Source organism: Acinonyx jubatus, chromosome A3 (assembly GCF_027475565.1).
Source record: "Acinonyx jubatus isolate Ajub_Pintada_27869175 chromosome A3, VMU_Ajub_asm_v1.0, whole genome shotgun sequence".
NCBI classification, from domain to species: domain Eukaryota; kingdom Metazoa; phylum Chordata; class Mammalia; order Carnivora; family Felidae; genus Acinonyx; species Acinonyx jubatus.
The window spans coordinates 50,012,427-50,032,542 of NC_069388.1; the positions used below are offsets into that span (position 1 = coordinate 50,012,427).

General features: G+C 37.4%; 1 protein-coding gene across 5 annotated transcripts in view; it reads left to right on the plus strand.

The window, feature by feature from the left end:
- The window catches only part of SEPTIN10 (septin 10), a 65,264-nt gene extending 62,139 nt beyond the window's left edge, over positions 1-3,125 (plus strand). For 2 of the 5 annotated variants that reach the window (XM_053200335.1, XM_015074775.3), the window contains one exon: positions 2,825-3,125. In XM_053200335.1, coding sequence (XP_053056310.1) covers positions 2,825-2,993 — 169 coding nt within the window. In that variant the 3' untranslated portion in view covers positions 2,994-3,125. Of the gene's footprint in view, positions 1-213 lie in introns of all 5 variants that reach the window. The other 3 variants (XM_027069415.2, XM_053200336.1, XM_053200334.1) reach the window with 3 other exon arrangements.
- The last annotated feature ends 16,991 nt before the right edge of the window (positions 3,126-20,116 follow it).

A 20,116-nucleotide genomic window follows, 5' to 3' on the forward strand; every position in this document is an offset into this window, starting at 1 on the left:
TGGCTGCTCTTATTTTGTCACCTAGCCTGTATTTCTAATAACTGCTGACTTACCTACTGTTGGTTATATATATTTTGAATTTCATGTATATACTTTGTTGGGGAATCATAGAAGTAAAGTAATACTTGATAAAAGACCAAATTCTTAGGTTCTCTTTTTTTATTTTACAAATTCTACTGATAATGATTTTGTGAGAATTTTTATTTTAATAAGGGATCCAGGCTATCGATTTGAACTCCTGTGCTTTGATGTCAGAGCTTGTGAAATCAATGGTGGACGTAAAGATGCAGAGGAAGGTAGAGAGGGCCCCTGTACAATGGGGTGGCCATGAGTAGCATTTGGATGATAATCTCAAGGCTTATAGGTTTGGGGTATGTGTTAAAATCAAAGTTACCAACATTTTAGAAAATAAGTTTTTTTTTCTTTTCTATATTTTATGTCCTTTATTTCTCCTACTTAAAATTCCCTTGTCATTTTGGCTAGTTGACTGTTCTTGAAATTCATCATTAACCTGTTCTGTTGAGAGTGCTTCTCTGTGACTCTTTGCCTTAGTTTATTCCAGCTGCCTCTGTTTTGGCAGCATCCAGCTCTCCTTATGTTCCTCACAGAGCAACATTTCTGATTTAATTTTATCATCATATCTTATTTCAAACCCAGAATTTTCAGAATATTGTGACTTACTTCAAATAATTAGGGAAACCTAACATTGGACCATGGGGACTTTCCAATTTTTAAACTATGGAGAAGTAAATCCACAGGGTTTTGGTGGATTTAGCCGACCTGTGGATTTTATAGTTTGGGGAGAAGAAAGAAGGAAGGAATTCTCATGTGTGATCCTTCCATATAAACTTTACAAGGGCATGGATCTTTGTTTTGTTCATTGATGCATCGATGTCCAGAGCCTATAACAGTGCCTGCTATATAGTGGGCATGCAATTACTTGTCAAAAAAATGTATATGATTTTTAATAGCTATTTTTATTCAATAATTGAATTTCAAAAGATAAGCTATAAATATAGTTTATTACTGCTTTAAGATATGCTTTTAATTGTACAGTTAAGGGACCTTTTACCTTCTTATCCTTTCATCTTAATCCAGTGTTACTAAAATTGGATTCCCCAAGTTTATTCCATGTATGAAAGACAGCTTACATTTGCTTTGTAAAAATTGTCACCCTGCTCCACTTAACAACCATTAGTATGTGTTCTTGTTTATAAAGTAAGGGCAAAGCCCATAGTTTTTTGAGAGCTCAGAAGAATTAATATTCAAGAAAATAGAGTTTGATGAGGTATTTTTATTTTTTCTTTTCCAAAGTCCCATAGCTAGATATCCTATAGTATATTAGATGTATATTTGCTCTTTCTGTAAAAGCTTTGTAAAACTAATGATTTTAATAATTTTTATTTCCTATATAGTTTTTTATTGTACCAATCAAAAGGTTTTTTTTCTCTTTCCAGCTCCAATTTTATGTAAAACAAAGGTTCCAGATGATAGAAGGTCATCACAAGCAAAAGTTATTAAAATGTTAGAAGTATGCTCTGATTTTCTTGCTGTTTTTATTTTCTGTATCACTTATTCTATATCTGGCAAATGGCCACAAATGGCACTTAAATGCTTTTAAGTATAAAGTTAATATATAAACCACAGTGAATGATATCACTTATATATTCACTGTTGTTAGAGGTTTTCAAGTTGCTGGTTTGTGATGAATGTAGATCATTTTTCCTGCTGCCTGGTTATTGTCACTTACATGCATTGTACCATGGAGCAAAGTGTCAGTGACATTGAAAATACAGAACTCATTCATTGTATGGCTATCTGATTGCATTTATATTCCAAGAGGAACTCCTTTTTTGTACATACCAAAGGTAAAATTTGGGAAATATGTTTTAAAATGCATTATATACCTGAAGCTCTAATCTCTTAATAGTTTTATAGAAGTTTTTAATTTTTGTACCATTATCCAATTGATAACATGATCCTACGCTTTTGTATGAAATTATGTAACATGATGGCCTTCTATGCTTCACTATACCTTACTGTGGTTGAAGTATTGTTGTAATGGAGCAAGATATGTTTGAAAGTAATAACATCTAGGTATAAATCCCTTTTCTAGTGATGAGTACCTTTGAATCTGGGGTGTTGCCACTCTATTTCATTAGGATATTTTATATGTTTAAAACTGTCTTCCAGGGAAAAAAAATCATAAGGTTGAATTGTCTTCTTAAAAATATTTCTTAAGAAAATATCTGTCAGCATCTGAATATTAAAGATATAAAAATTTAGATAACTCATATATTGAGATATTTGAATTCAGTGCCTTCATAGTATTCTTAGAACAATTGGATGCCTTCTAACTTTTTCTTAACAGTCATAGATAGGTATATAATTTTTCACTTTTGTACTTGAATATCCTAAATAAAATATCCTCTTGACAAATAAGATATATCTACGTATTTACTAAAATTGGTTTAAAATTACTTTAACTTTTCTTTTTGCAAACTGTCATCTTAAAGAAACATTTTGTCAAAATTAGTTCATTTAATCATGTGTTTGAATTATTTTAAGACAGAGATGTATATTACCAGTATTTTTCAGAAAACAAAATGTTTTACTTAGCCTATGTCAGATTCTGAGCAGTGTATATTTTCATGAAATTGTATAAGTTGCAAATAAAACCTTTCATTTCATAGCATAATTTATCAGAACAAACACCTTAAATTCCAGTTTTGCATTTGAAATTCACAAATGTCTCTTAGCCTTTTAAAACATTAGTAAAGTAAGTTATAAGTATCACAGAAAAAGCTCTGAACTTTCTTCTCAGGATCAGTAATGCCCAGGTTCTGGAAGGTGGGAGCAAGAGAGCCTCTGAGTCCATGAGGGCAGGTAGCCTGTTGTACGGAGCCCAGCTGGAAGGTGAGAGCAGGAGAGCCCGTGAGTCCCTGAGGGCAGGTAGCCTGTCGTACAGAGCCCATCCACTGCCACAGCACTGAGCGTTAGCTGAGGGGAGTGTCATCCTGGAAGCTCAATTATGTAATGTGAGTGCTGGTCATCTGTAGTTTTATTATATCAAACTATGTATTAAACAGCTATCCTCAACTTTAATAAAGTAAGTTTAAATGCCAGATTGGTTGTTGGCAATGTTAAAAAAAATTATTCAATTTTCTAGTTGAAAAGATTATGGAAACCTGCCTAAGACTCTGAACTTAGCAGAAGGGTAATCATTTATTACTACTACTGACTCTGCTGTAAGCAAGACTCACCACATGTGCTTCAACTGACAATGTGATCTTTAATTTATTTCATTTATTTGAGATTCAAAAGTTTTGAGAACAAATACACTATAATGTTCATGTTCTTCTTACAAACCTGATTTATTCTTCACTATCCAGATGCAGGGTTACAAAGTGAGTTATGATCCAATGAAGCTTGAATTAATAAATTCCCTGGGAACAAAATAAAGCTAGACATGTTTTGGTAATTTGTTTTCCATAAAGCATGTGAAACAATTACCTCATTATCAACCATTAATCTTTACATACTTGTCTGATCTTTAAAGCTTTTTCACATAGACTATGATTTCAGCTTCAGACAAACACAAAGGGAGAAAAACATTACAGGGACTATTATCCCCTTTTTGAAGAAGAACTCAATTTAGGCCCCATTTTCCTATTGGGCTAGGAAATAGGCATACACATGGTTAAGGCTAGCCATGCTCTAATGGAGCAACCAGAACAGTAACAAGACAAGAGAGCAAATTTACGCATAGAGTAGTCTCAGAAGGGCTTTTATCTCACCCACAGAACACAAGAAAGCACTCAGGGAAGTGACTGGGTCTTGAAGGATTGGAAGCAGTTTTTTAGATATGTGAATGGAGAACCATAATTCAGGTACAAGGAATAGCATGTTTTTGATAATATCTGTGTACTTTAGAAAATAGCTAACTATGAGTAGAGAGTATAGGGGAGATGTGGAAAAAGAGTGAGGATGAAATTTTAGAATTAGGGGACAGATCAAGAAAGAGTTTATAAACCCAATCCCACAGGCAGTAGGAGCCATGGAAAGATTTGACCTCACATGGTCAGATATTCCTCCAGAGTTAACAGAAAAGATGTATTGGAGGAGCTGGAACTGGCTTGGGTGGGGTGACTCAGTAGAGAGACTGCAGTCCAGGTGAGCAGTTCTTTTTTTTTTTTTTTTTTTTTTAATTAAAGTTTTTTTTTTTAATTCAAGACTACAGTGTAGTCTTGGTTTCCGGAGTAGAACCTGAACTCTTAAATATGACATCCAGTGTTCATCCCAAAAGTGCCCTCCTGAATGCCCAGAGCCCATTTAACACATCCTCCCTCCCACCCAACTCCCCTTCAGCAACCCTCAGTTTGTTCTCTGTATTAAGAATCTCTTATGGTTTGCCTCCCTGTTTTTCTTATTTTTTCCTTCCCTTCCCCTGTGTTCATCTGTTGAGTTTCTCAGATTCCACATATGAGTGAAAAAATGTATGTCTTTCTCTGACTGACTTATTTTTATAGCATAATACTCTCTAGTTCCATCCATGTTGTTGCAAATGCAAGATTTCATTCCTTTTCATCACCAAGTAGTATTCTATACCATATCTTCTTTATCCATTCGTCAGTCGATGGACATTTGGGCTCTTTCCATAATTTGGCTATTGTTGATGATGCCGCTATAAACATTGGGGTGCATGTGCCCCTTCGAATCAGTATTTTTGTATCCTTTGGGCAAACACCTAGTAGTACAATTGCTGGGCCCTAGGGTAATTCTATTTTTAATTTTTTGAGGAACCTCCATACTGAAAACAGGTGAGCAGTTCTTGTGTAATAGAATAAATAAGTAGTATTTAAAAAATACGGATGCAGAAAGGTATATATGGTAATGGAAGTGGTAACCAAATGGATAAATCTAAATGAATAATGACTGCAAAACAATGATAATGTCTTAAAGAGTTGGAAATATACAGAAAACTAAAACACAAGACTAGAGTGGCATATAAATTGGGGGAGTGGGATAAATCAAGTCATCTAAGGTTCTTCCATTAACTGGGAGGAGAATGAGTCCCAGTCAGCCCAGTAACATGAGACTTCGTAAGAGTGCACGTAAACACAGTAAAGTATGTAACTTTCAAACTGACAGAGGGAACACTAGTCTAATAAATGATAATTCAAAAGAAAGCAAAGAAAATAAAACAGGTATGACAACCAGAAAACATTTAATAATATGGTAGATGTAGACCCAAGTAAATATGTTATCACATTGATTACATGCTATAATTTTTTTAGACAAAGTCTTTAAAAATCAGCTATAATCATTTTATGAGAGGCCTGAAACTTTCTCTGTCTTCATAGACAGAAGATAGGAAAAGGTACATCATGCAGACTCTAACCAAAAGCTAATGTGTAGCTATATTTTCTATATATTAAAAAAAAACTTTAACGCAAAGGTATTGTTGGAGATAGACCTTCAAATACAAGAATATATAACAACAAATTTGTATGTACATTACAGCCTCTGTGAGCATATTTAAAGCAAAAATTGATGAGAATATGTGGAGAAGTATGCAAATCCATACTCTGGGAGATTTCCATACACCTTTTGTATATGATAGACCAAGCGGACCAATATTAGTACAAATATGGGAGCCTTGAAGAAAACATTCAACCACATTGGCCAGGTGAGCCATTAATTATAGAGCAGTATACCCCAAATCACAGAACACACACTGCTTTCAGGCCCACTGGGAACATTTATGAAAACTGACCAGGACATTTGACTACAAAGTGAGCCTGAGTACCTTCTGAAGGAGTTACATGTAGACTGATCATCATATAATTAAGATATAAATCAGTAGTAACAAAAATTCCCATATATTTGGAAACTAACAAATAAACTTCTAAGTAACCCATGGGTCAGAGAAGAAATCAAAAAGGAAATTTGAAAAATATTTTGAGCTGAATGATAATGAAAACCTATATCAAAACTTGTGAGAAACAGCTAAAGTTATGCTTAGGCTCAAAATTTATAATTCTCCATGCTGTGCTAGCATTAGAAGAGAAAAAAGACTAAAACTTATAATCCTAAATGCTAGTATTAGGAGGGAAAAAAGGCTGAAAACCAATGGTGTACACATTCATCTCAAGAAGTTAGGAAAAGAATAGTAAATTAAACCCAAAGCAAAATAATAAAGATGAAAACAGGAATTAATGAAATAGAAAAAAAATCCAAATTTCCTATATTTTTAAAAGATATATTAAGATTAAAAAACCAAGGGAAGAATGACCAAGAAGAAAGGAAAGAGGCTTGGAATGGCTAGAGTTGAAAACAACAAACCTGACATTACGAAAATGAAGGTGGGGAGTTGTGGAATGACTAGAACACTGCATTGCTGGTGGGAATGCAAAATGGTTCAGTCATTTTGGAAAGTCGGCCAGCTTCCTGTTCCCTCACCATATGTGTTAGTTTTCTACAGCTGCTATAACAAATTGCCACAAACTTACTGACTTAAAAAACACTGTATTACATTCTTGGAGGCTGGAAGGCTGACATGGGGTTCACAGGGCTAAAATCAAGGTGTGGCCAGGGATCTGTTCCTTCTGGAGGCCCTAGGGGAGAATCCTCTGCCTTGTCCTGCTTCCAGAAGCTGCCCATATTCCTTGGCTCATGATTGCTTCCCCCATCTTCAGAGTCAGCAGTGGTGAGTTGAATCCTCACATGGCCTCAGTCTGACCTTTTTCTCTTCCTCCCTCTTCCACCTTAAGAGACTTTGGTGATTACATGGGGCCCACTAGCAGCAATTCCCCATCTGCTGGCTAGCAACCTTAGTTTCCCTCTGCCATGCAACCTAACATTCAAAGGTTCTGTGGATTCAGATCTCTAGGAGGACATTGTTCTACCTGCCATGCCATAAAACCCAGCAATTCCAGTCCTAAAAAATGTATTCAAGATAGATGAAAATATTTGTCCATACAAAGACCTGTATTTAAATGTTTATAGCAGTTTTTTCCATAATCTGCCAAACTTGTAACAACTCAAATGTCCATCAACTGATAAATGTATAAACAAGTTGTAGTTCATCATACAATGAAAAGGGGCACACTGATACATGTAGATATATGAATAAATCCAGAAGTACTTTGCTAAGTCAGACCAGACACAAACGGCTATATGACTACATTTATGTGACATTTTTGTCAAAGCAAAACCATAGGGACAGAAATCAGCTGTAGTTGCTGGGCCTGCTGAGGGAGGAAGATTGACTTCAAATGCACACAAGGAAATCTCTTAGAGTGGTGGAAATATTCCATATACCTCAATAAGCCTGATATTTTTTCTTAAAAAGTTAAAGGCAAAAGCAATGGAAATGAAGAAGATGTCACTACAGATCCTGTTAGGCATTAAAGTGTCATCAATAAATTTGAAAATACAGAAGAAATGATAAATTCATTTTAAAAATAGCTTACTGATAAAAAATTAATAGGAAATTTCATAATAAGAGATAATCCATAATTAAAATCCTCATGAAGTTTAGGCCAAGATAGCTTCACCCTAGAATCCTACCAGACATTTAAAGAGGAAAGCATTCTTTCACTTCTCTCCCTGTGGTAAATAGAACAGTGTTTCCCTCTCCCCGCCACCACCCCCCCACCACCAATGATGTCTGTGCCCTAATGTTCCAAACCTGGGAATATGTAGCCTGAGCTGGCAAAAGAGACAATAGATGTACAACCTTGAGCTGCGGTGATGGTCCTGGATTCTCCAGACTAGGTGGGCCTAGTCTAATCACTTAGTTCTTTAGAGCTGAGGGCCTCTCCTGGCTGTAGTCAGAGAGAGATGTGACCACTGAAACAGGTCAGAGAGAAGTGCCACTCTTGGCTCTGATGACAGAAGAAGGGGTCACAGCCAAGGAGCACAGGGCACCTGCAGAAGCTGGGAAAAGTAAGGAAACGGATTCTCTCCTAGAGCCTTCAGAAGGAACTCAGCTGTGCTTTGATTTTGATTTAATTCTTTGATTTTAGCCCCGTGAGACCCAAGTGAGACTTCTGACCCTTGCTGAAATTCCTGCTTCTCTTAGCTACAAGTAGCTGTTACCCATAAATTAAAAGAAGCAGGCTCCCTAAATCTTAAATTCTGCCAAGTCTAGAAGTGTAAAGCCAAGTGCACAGCTAAACAAACCCACAAGACACCAAGCCACAACACCCACCCATATTGAATCTGTGTAGCTAGAAGTCTGAATAGCGGTTATTCCAAGTAAGGATGGTGATGGGAGGGGGCCTGGGGGAACATTCCAGGGTCCTGGTAAGTTTCTTGATCTTGGTGTTTGTTACATGGGTGCTACTGTTTTGTGAAAATTTGTCAGGCTGTGCATTTATATGTACGCTTTCTGCAGTACTTCAAGTGTTTAGAAAGAAGGGAGGGAGGGAGGGAAAGTAGCACATTCTGAGGCCTGATAAATAGCCCCCCATTTTCCTCACCTGAGTTCTGAAAGAAATTGAAAAGTAAAACTGGCAGCTGGAGGCCAAAATGTCACCTTTATTGCTGACAAAGACTAAATGTGAGAGCCAGATGAGCTTGTTAAATGAAGCCCAGAATTAGGGAGAATCACCGCCCCCGCACCCCACCCCAAGCAGTGCTGATGTGTGCAGGTCTTTTCAGAATTATATCTACTACCAACTCACCTGACTTCAATCAGGTAAAACACAAAAACAAGAAACTTTTGGTCCTAGACATTTCAGTGCACTGGTTCATATACAGTTGCTTATTCTGGTGCCCTCTGAGCTCTCAGTTGCTTTTAGTAATTTTCAGACTGCTCTAATGTCTGTATGCCTATTTGACTAAGGAAGCAGGTGGGAAGGTGTTACTGACCCTCCTTGTCTCCTGCTGTAACACGCGTCTGCTCCAGGATAAAACACAAAACAACAACAACAACAACAACAACAGGCATTTCTAAGTCTTTCCTACAAGACTTGGCTCTGACAGTCTTACACACCAGCACAGCTTTGTCAATAGAATGTCTCCAGGAAGAAGTGAGCTGAGGGTAATTTCTTTTGGGCATCTGGAAACTGAAAACCACTTATAATGTCCCTTAGGTTAGACACCTAAAGAAAGAGGGCAGATTATCTCCCCCTGCCAAAGCCAGGTAATATTCTCCAGGGCTTACACTGTATTCCTCACTTATTTCTGTTCATTCCTGGTTTCTTATTGCAGAGTTGTTAATTTCAGTGTTTTAACAGTGTTACCCCACATAGACAAAAATATTAACTTTAAAAAGAAGCATAAAGAACAAAACTCCTCAAGATTCGAACAAGTTTGATGGGATTTCAGGAATATCAGTACATGGGAAATTTTTGAAAGCTCCTCTCAGGATCTCCTTTTTCTCTAATTTGGTCATAGTAAAGGGTGTTTTATGGTAGTGGTTAGAACTTGTGTTTGCATGAATTTAGTGAATTCATAGTTCCTATGACACTGTATCACTCTAATACTTATCAATTTCTATTTGCTAAGAGCTTTTTAAAAAATGTTTTTAAAGCTGTTCTTTAAAAAAAATAAGTGAATGTGACATTGAGTGGAGAATATCACTGGGTTGCAGACATTATGTCACACCCATTTCATCCCATTGGACAGCCTCAGTACATGGTTTGATCAATATTTTCAATATTTCCACATCAAAATTTCTGCTTTAGAAGATAGATGTTTTTTCTGTTTTTGACTAGCAGATGCAAATAAAACTCAACTGTATTTTCCAAGAGGAAAAATGTGTCTAATATTTCTTTTAAAGATACGAAGAATAGCACAATAACAAAAAGGATAGGTCACTGTATTGCCATTCATTTTGTGGACCCCAGTTCACACATTTGCACACACTTCACAGTGTACATTGGTGTATCGAGTTTTCAAATCCTTCCATCTTAGAACCATCCATTTAAACGTGGGCCATTTTTTCCCCCTCCACATTCAACAATAACAAAAAATAATAAAATCTTCCTTCAGTGCTAGATTTTTCCTAGTGAGAGTATATACAGTTTGCCATAACTAAAAAAATTTCCATTTCAAATCCAGGGTGTTTATGATTCCCACCAGCAGGTGCTGCTAAATAATCACTGTGAGTTGCATGTGGCGGTGTGTCTTGGTCATGCTTTTAGGATGGCTGTCTTCTTAATGAGCAGCAATAGTTTTGTGCTAATTTCTGAATAAAGGTAGGGGTTACCCAGTGTCAAAGTAGGTAATGACAACTTAAAAGAGGTGAAGATCTAGCAAATCATTTGAGACTGTCCAGAAAATACTTGGGAGGTTTTAAAGAGTGTGCCTAAGTATAATAGGATATTCTCACAGATGACTGACTTAAGGAAAATTTCCCATCTCTTTTAGAAATCTATCATTTGGGTAAAAGCAAGATGTGTGATTACTTTATACTTCAGTGCCACATATGACCTTAAATAGTGCCTTGTGGAGGTTAGCTAAGTGGCTTAATTGGTTAAGCATCCAACTCTTGATCTCGACTCCGGTCATTATCTCACGGTTCAGTTCATGGGATCAAGCCTACTGTTGAGCTCTGTGCTGCCAGCTTAGGATTCTCTCTCTCTCTGCCCCTCCCCCTCAAAATAAATAAACTTTAAATAAATACATAAATACACAAATAAATAGTGCCTGGTGTGCATAAGCAAAAGCAATGACAGACCAACCATAAAAATAATCTCTAGCTTTAGATAAATTGTTGATCTTGATAGTTTTCTCTGATGACTTAAGATGGACAGATTAGCATCTCTCCTTTTGGATGACAGGACTGTGACCCGTTTGCCAAATGGTTTACTCCAGGCCCACATCCAGATAAGGAAGAAGCCATCCATTCAGATCTTCCTGAGGCTCTACTGTCTATATAGTGCCTTTAGGAGTAACAGTCATGAATGAGCAGAAATCCCTGCTTTTCTTGAGCCTTGGACCTGTGTGTTACTTAATGTAATGAAGTGTGAGACACTATCCAGGTGCATTATGTTGCCATAATTATTTCATCGATCCTTAGAATGCTCCAAAAGGTAGTTGTTTCTATCATCTCTCTCAAGATGCTGAGACAAAGTCAGGAAGATTAAGCCCTGTTCTCACCTATTTCTCCTCCACTCCTGCACTGGACCTGCTCCCTTAATCACTTGAAAGATGATGTCACCAGTGTTCTGTCCTCAGCTTTCCTTCCCCTTCCCCTCCTCAGTCCCCCTGTGTATGCTCACTTCAGCCACATGTCGGTGGTGCCATATCTGTATTGTGGCCTCATCTCTCAACCAAGCACCAGACCCATATTTCTAACCATCTGCTGGAAATACTACCTATGTGGCCCACAGGTACCAACTTTTCAGCAGTCCCAAATGGGCCTCCTCTTCTTGTCCACTTCCCACTCCTCCTCCTGGGTACCCTTGTCTGGCTGATGGAACACTATCTGTCCAGTTGCTCAAACTTATCTCCAGAGGCTTCCACATGGGTTCCCTGGTCCTTGGGGTTGTTGCTCTTTTTGCCTAACCCTGAGCTACACAGATGTCATGAACAGAACATTCTCCCTATTGCAACAGTCTCTATCTCCAGTTCTTGCAACAATCCTTGGAATAAAGTCCTTACTAAGCATGTATTTGTTTTTTTATTATTATTATTATTATTTGACAAATCTTACTGGGGTAGGGAGGTGGAGCAGGGGAGAAGAATTTCCCAGGTGGGAGACGGAAGCAGGACATATCAACCATATGTAAGGCAGGGAGATGTGAGAGCAGTCAGTGCTGTGGGTATAAGGATTTAGGGAGAGGATCAGGATGATTTGGTGCCTTTGGCAGGAGCACAAATGGACACCAGTGCCTTCCCGTTTCTATTCAGACCAAGGGTCCTATATGCACAGGACTGTGGATCTTTTGCCCAACAGCCCCAACTTGCCCCTCATCCCCTCTGCATGCACACACAAATGTTCCTTGTCCAACCCTCAGCTTACTCCTAGGGACCTGGGCTGTCCGGGGAGATTGAACCAAAGACAGAGATTTGCAGAGGTTCTGGGAGCCAGTTGGGCCTGAGCTCTCCTCATCCTGTGGAGAGGGGGTGGCTGACCCTCAGTGCAGGGGTCAAAGTGTACAGTGCTGGGCATTGAGCAGGTGTGCTGGCTGGGGTTGGGGGAGAGACAGAATAGCTGGACCAGCAGGGTCCTGATGTTGACAGGACTCCCTTCTTGGAGCTCCCACAAAATATATTCCTACATCAGAGTGCCTAGATGGTTTATTGTTGGTTTATGTGCTTGAGCTTTTCATTACATCACAAAATCCTTCAGGTCAGGGTCTGTGTCTTTCAGAGTCTGGCACACAGTCCACTCAGCTGTCAGCTGGATGGATGATGTCAATCTGTGGGCATTAAAAATGGTGTTTGTGAGCTCCATACAAGACTTTTTTTAATAGCTGGAGAAAATGTTTCTAACAGATGCTATATCAGCCAGAAGTAGTCAGGAGAGAGAAACTACACAATGAATAGGGAAATTTTAATATGAAGAATTACCAACTGTAATAGAATTAAAGAGAATTTGGATAGTAAGAAGCAGAGAAAATGCCAGAGTCTATAGCAATAGCAGCTACAAGGAGCAGCCACTACTGCTGGGGCTGAGAAGGAGCGCCCTGGGCCCACAGTCCTTGCAGGGCTCACAGCATGGTTTCTGTGGTGCCACCATGGGAAGCCTGCTGGAAATCCACCTTAGAGGGGCCAGGAAGGCTGTTCTCAGGGAGGTGTCTCCATTACACAGCCACCTAAGTGCTGTAGGAGCCTGCTGGAACTTGGAAGGAGAACGCCTTTTCCCAGTGCTCTCAACTGACAAAACTTAATATTGTGCCAGCTGGCAAAGAAAAAATACTTAAAGGGCCCATCTTAATTTTCATGAGTAGGTGATGAAGGGTGAATTTGAAGTTGAGAGAGAGTATATTGAGAGTTGGCACAGTATATATTATTTAAACAATAAGTACACAAGATCTATTAACTGTTGTTATTTACCTATTTACTTTCAGAAGAACTGACCTAATCCTTGACATCCTTCCTCTATGAGACAAGTTTCTTGTGCTTTGGTCTTCCTCTACCTGTGGCTCCCTGACCTAGCTGGGATGCGCCCCTACTGTATGCAGTTCAGAGGCCATCCTACCTGCTGCTCTTGGGGGAATGCGGCAGCTCCTCAAACCCTGCCTTGCCTTGTCTAGGTAGTGGATCTTCTGTGGTCAACAGACCACACATCATGTCTCTCCCATCGGCCTCCAGAGCCCATTTTAAAATCAACATTCCACACAGCCTTCTACCCATTCTACCCATTCCTTATGGGTATCCATGGCTGTGCAACACAAACTCTTCTTGTCATGCTCAGTGGGGGGCTTGCTGAATGCACAGATCAATTTAGCAAGCATAGATCTGTAGGTAGTATTACTATCTGAAAGGTTCCCAATTGTTGGCATGGCAATCATATAATTCTTCCCTGAGTAACTTTTTATCTCTATAAGCAGCTTGTTTCTGCTGCTCATCAGGCACTGCCTTCCTTTATGAACCAGTGAGAATTCTACAGTCACCTCTGATATCTTCCTGTTTTTGCTTTGGGTACTGGGGAGCTCAAAGTTCAATGTAGTGCCTCATAGGAGTAATGAGCTTGTCCTTAATTCCTGGTACACTTATCTCCCTGCTTTAACTGTAAGGTTTCCAACAGCTTAAAAAATTAACTTCTATGTTTACATGTGTGTGTATTTTTACTATAAATCTTATTCTATCTCTTTTTGTTTTTGAATTTGGTAGATCATACATTTTAAATAAGCACATGTAAGAAACAGGTCTTCTAATTATTTTTTATTCTTCTTTAAGGAATGTTTTGTAAATCTTAACCTATAAATTTATCCATTTATTCAGCTTCCAGATATCCATGTGGCTCTTTTGAGCCACATAGCAGGCTGAAGTTTGAGGCATGATGACTCAGCCAGAAGGTAGAGCTCAGAGCTGTGTTGCTTGAGGACTCTGATGGAGGAAGCTCAGGATGCTACTGAAGATTGTAAATGGCATGCCCAGTTTGGACTTGGTGGGGCCTCAAACAGTTTTTCCAGAGGAATTAACATCCATGCTGAAGCCTAAAGGATGCTGGTTTAGCCTTGTTTTGTTTTGATCAGGAATGGATGCTGGATTTTGTTCAATGCTTTATTTATTGAAATGATCATTTTTTCCCTTTTAACCTAGTTTTTAAATGTATTTTTATTGAGATATAATTGACATAGTGTAAGTTGTTTAAGGTATACAATGTGTTGATCTGATATGTTTATACACTGTGACATAAATCTCACTGTAGTGTTACCTAACACCTCTGTCACATCACATAATTATCATTTCTTTTTTGTGGGAACAATTAAGACTAGTCTTCTAGCAACTTTGAAGTTTATAATACAGTAATGTTCTCCATAATCTCTATGCTGTGCATTAGATCTCCAGGACTTAGTCATCTATTAGTTGCATGTTTGCATCTTAAACCAACATCTCCCCAGTTCCCCTAGTCCCTAGCCCCTGGTAACCACCATTCTACTTCCTGTTTTTAGAAGGTCACAGCTTTTTTCAGATTCCACATATAAGTGATATCATACACTATTTGTCTTTCTCTTTCTGACTTATCTCACTTAGCATAATGCCCTCAAGGTCCATTCATGTTGTCACAAATGGCAGGATTTCCTTCTTTCTCATGGCTGAATAATATTCCATTATATATATGCATACACCACATCTTCTTTATCTATTCATCCACTGGCAGACACTTAAGCTATTTCCATATCTTGATTATTGTGAATAATGCTGCAGTGAACATGGGATTGCAGATATCTCTTCAATATTCTCTTTTCATTTCCTTTGAATGTATACCCAGAAATAGAATTGCTGGATCATATGACAGTTCTATTTTTGCTGGATCATATGGTAGATCTCTTTTTAACTATTTGAGGAAGCTCTATAATGTTTTCTGTAATGGCTGAAACCAATTTACATTCCCGATTCTGTACAAGGATTCCCTTATTTCCACACCTTCACCAATACTTGTGATCTCTTGTTTTCTTGATAAGCAGCCATTTAACAGGTGTGAGGGGATATCTCATTGTGGTTTTGATTTGCATTTCCTTGCTGATTAGTGATATTGACATTTTTTTCATTTACCTGTTGGTTGGCCATTTGATCTTCTTTGGAAAAATATCTATTTCTATTGCCCATCTTTAATTGTATTTTTTGATTTTTTGTTATTGAGTTGTAGGAGTTCCTTATATACTTTGGATATTATCCATATATGGTTTGCAAATATTTTCTCCTATTCCAGAGGCTGACTTTTCGTTTTGTTGATCGTTTCTTTTGCTGTGTGTAAGTTTTAAAGTTTGATGTGGCCCCACTGGTTGGTTTTTGCTGTTGCTACCTTGCTTTTGGTAGCAAAAATATATATCTTAAAATATAAGTTTGATGTGGCCCCACTGGTTGGTTTTTGCTATTGCTACCTTGCTTTTGGTAGTAAAAATATATATCTTAAAATATAACAGCCAAAACCAATTTCAAGGAGCTTCTTCCTTATGTTTTCTTCTGGGAGTTTTATTGTTTCAGGTGTTATGTTTAAATCTTTAATCAGTTTTGAGTTAATTTTTTGAGTGGGGAAAGATAGGTGTCCAATTTCATTTCTCAGCATGTGGTTATCCAGTTTTTCAACACCATTTATCAAAAAAGGTATCCTTTCCCCACTGAATGTTCTTGGCTTCTTGTCATATGTTAGTAAATTCAGGGATTTGTTTCTGAGCGCTGTATTCTGTTTCATTGGTCTTTGTGTCTATTTTTGTACCAGTACTTTACTATTTTAATTACTACAGCTTTGTAGTATAGTTTGAAGTCAGGAAGCGTGATGCCTCAGCTGTATTCTTTCTCATGATTGCTTTGGCTACTTAGAGTCTTCTGCGGTTCCACACAAATTTTAGAATTGTTTTTTTCTGTTTCCATGAAAAATGCCATTGGAACTTTGGTAGGGATTTTATTGAATCTATAGATGGCTTTAGATAGTATGGACATTTTAACAATATTCATTATTGCAGTCCATGAACACATGATAAATTTCATTTGTATCTTCACTTTCTTTCATCAAAGTCTTGTAGTTTTCATTATTTAGATATTTCCCTTTTTCCCCAGTTTTACGGAGATACAATTGACATACAGCACTGTGTAAGTTTAAGGTGAGCATCATCATGATTTAACCTTCATATATTGTGGAGTGATTACCACAATAAGTTTAGTTAACATCTATCATCTCATAGACACACACACACACACACACACGCACGCACGCACACACACAATGCTTTTCTCTCTCCCCCTTGTGGTGGGAACCCTTAGGATTCACTCTTAACTTTCAAAAAACCGTACATCAGTGTTAACTGTATTCATCATGCTATACATTACACGCCCAGTAATTGTTTATCTCATAACTAGAACTTTGTACATTTTGACCCCCTTCATCCAATTCTTTCTCTTTCACTTTCTTGGTTAAATTTATTCCTAAGTATTTTGGTTTTTTGAAACTAGTGCAAATGGGATAGTTTTCTTTATATCTTTTTCAGTTTCATTTTCAGTGCATAGAAACACAACTAATTTTGTGTAATGATTTTAATTCCTACACTTTTACTGAATTTGTTGATTAGTTCTAACAGTTTCCTTTTTTGGTTGCATATTTAGAATTTTCTACATATGAGATTATATCATTTACAAATAATGACAATTTTACTTCTTCCTTTCCAGTTTAGTTGTCTTTTATCTCTGCCATGTCTAATTGCTCTGGAGGACTTCCAGCTCTACCTCCAGACTACTCTGAATAGGAGTGGTGAGAGTGGGCACCCTTATCTTGCTCCTGATCTTAGGGAAAAGTTTTCAACACTTCACTGTTGAATATAATGTTACCGTGGGTTTGTCATACATGGCCTTTGTTATGTTGAAGTATGTTTCTGTGTCCAATTTGTTGAGAGTTTTTAATCATGAAAGGATGTTGTATTTTGCTAAATCCTTTATCTGCATCCCATTTAGGTGATCACAGGATTTTTATCTTTCATTCCATTAATGTGGTATTCCACAGTTATTAATTTGCATATGTTGTATCCCAGAGATAAATTGCATTTGGTCATGGCGTGTAATCCTTTTAATGTGCTGTTGGATTCAGTTTGCTAACATTTTGTCAAGAATTTTTACATCTAGGGGCCTGGGTGGCTCAGTCGGTTAAGTGGGCGACTTTGGCTCAGGTCATGATCTTGTGGTCTGTGAGTTCCAGCCCTGCGTTTGTCTCTGTGCTGACAGCTTGGAGCCCCAGACTGCTTCAGATTCTGTGTCTCCCTCTCTCTCTACCCCTCCCCCATTCGCGCTCTGTCTCTCTCTCAAAAATAAATAAATGTTAAAAAAATTTTACATCTATATTCATCGGATCTAGAATTTTCTTCTCTTGTAGTGTCCTTATCTGGTTTTGGTATCAGGGTAATACTGCCCTTGTAAAATGAATTTGGAAGTTTTCTCTCTTCTTCAATTTTGGGAACAGTTTGAGAAGGATTGGTGTTAATTCTTTTTTTAAATGTTTGTTAGAGTTTACCAGTGAAGCCATCTGGTCCTCGGATTTCCTGTGTTGGAAGGTTTTTGATTACTGATTCAATCTCCTTATTCATTAATGGTCTATTCAGATTTTCTGTTTCTTCCTGATACAGTATTGGCAAGCTGTGTTTTTAAGAATTTGTCCGTTTCTTCTCGGCTGAACAGTTTGTTGTTTATGGTAATGTTTTATGATCCTATGTATTTCTGAATGATCAGATGTAATGTCTCTTATATTTCTAATTTTATTTATTTAAGTCTTGTTCTTCTTAGTCTAGCAAAGGTTTATCAATTTTGTTTATCATATCAAAAAACCTACTATTAGTTCCACTGATTTTTTTCTATATTTTTCTAGTCTCTATTTCATTCATTTCCACTCTAACCTTTTTTATTTTCTTTCTTATGCTAACTTTGGGCTTTGTTTGTTCTTCTTTTTCTAGTTCCTTGAGGTAAAGTTAGCTTGTTTGTTTGAATTCTTTCTACTTCCTTACTGTATACATTTATCCCTATGAATATCCCCCTCAGAGCTTCTTTTGTGACATTTCATAGGTTTTGGTATGTTGTGTTTCCATTTTCATTTGTTTTGAGATTTTTTAAATTTCCCTTTTGATTTCTTCTTCAACCCATTGATTTTTCAGGAGTGTGTTGTTTAGTTCCCACGTATTTGTAGATCTTCCAGATTTCATACTTTTGATTTCTAGTTTCTTACCATTGTGGTCAGAGGGGATACATGGTACCAGACATTTAAAGCAGAGTTAATACCTATCCTTCTCAAGCTGTTACAAAAAAGTAGAAAGGGAAGGAAAACTTCCAGACTCATTCTATGAAGACAACATTACTTTGATTCCCAAATGAATCAAGTAGTATTCATTCCTGGGCTGCAGGGCTGGTTCAATATTCACAATCTGTCTGGATCCATTGCTGAAAGTGGAGTATTAGAGTCCCCTACTATTACTATATTGTTGTCTATTTCTCCTGGCAGATCTATAAATATTTGCTTAATATATTTAGGTATTCCAGTGTTGGATGCATAAGATATTTATGATATGGTCTTCTTCATGAATTGACCCCTTTATCTCTACATAATGACTACTTTGTCTCTTGTTACCATTTTTGTGAAGTCTAGTTTGTCTAATGTAAGTATGGCTACCCCTGCTCTCTTTTCGTTTCCACTTGCATGGAATATCTTTTTCTATCCCTTCACGTTGAGCCCACTAGTGCACTTAAAGCTGAAATTAGTCTCTTGTAGGCAAGAGACTAGTCTCTTGTAGGCAACATATAGTTGGGTCTTGTTTTTATTTTTTATCCATTTAGCTACCGTGTGCCTTTTGATTGGTGAATTCCATCCATTTACATGTAGAGTTATTCTTGCTATGTAAGGGACTGCCTAATGCCATTTTTTTTAACATTTATTCATATTTGAGAGACAGAGAGAGACAGAACACAAGTGGGGTGGGGCAGAGAGACACACACACACACACAGAATCTGAAGCAGGCTCCAGGCTCTGAACTGTGAGCACAGAGCCTTTCGCAGGGCTTGACCTCAAGAGCTGTGAGATCATGACCTGAGCCAAAGTCGGAAGCCCACAGGCAACCCCCTAATGTCATCTTAATTGTCTTCTGGTTGTTTTGTGCTCTGTGTTGTTTCTTTCTCTCTGTTTCTGCCTACATTTGTAAATTGGTAATTTTCTGTGGTGATATGCTCTGTTTCCTCCTTTTAAATCTTTTGTACGGCTACTCTAGGTTTTTGCTTTGTGGTGGTAAATCTAATAGATGAAACAATACATTTGAAATTGATAGGAACTTAACTTCAATCATCTACAAAAAACTTTCACATTTCCTATTTTTGATGTTACTATTTTTCTCTTTTTATATTATATATTTGTTAGCAAATTACAGTAGTTGTAATTATTTTTAATACCTTTTTCTTTTGACTATTATACTATAATTAAGTGGTTAACATACCTTCCTATTACAGAATTAGAGTTTTGTAGGTCTGACTATATATTTACCTTTACCCATGTGTTGTATTCTTTCATGTTACTGATCATTGTTTTCTTTCCAGCATTTCCTGCAAGGCAGGTCTACTGGTGATAAACTCCCTCAATTTTTGTTTGTCTGGGAGAGTATTTTTCTTTTCTTCATATCTGAAGGATAACCTTGCTGGATAGAGTATTCTTGGCTGGCAATTATTTTTCAAAACTTTGAATATATCATTCCACTGTTTCTGGCCTATAGGGTTTCTGTTGAGAAATTTTCTGATAGCCTAATGGGGGTTCCTTTGTAGGGTTGCAATCTCTTTTTTTTTTCCTTCTGACTGCTTTTCAGAACTCTGAAAATCTTTTATTTATGAGAGTTTCATTATAAAGTGTCTTGAAGAATGTCTTTTTGCATTGAGATAACAGGACAATTTGTTAGCTCTTTGAAATTTGATGTCCAAGTCTCCTGCCAGTTTGGGAAGTTCTCAGCTATTATTTATTTAAATAAACTT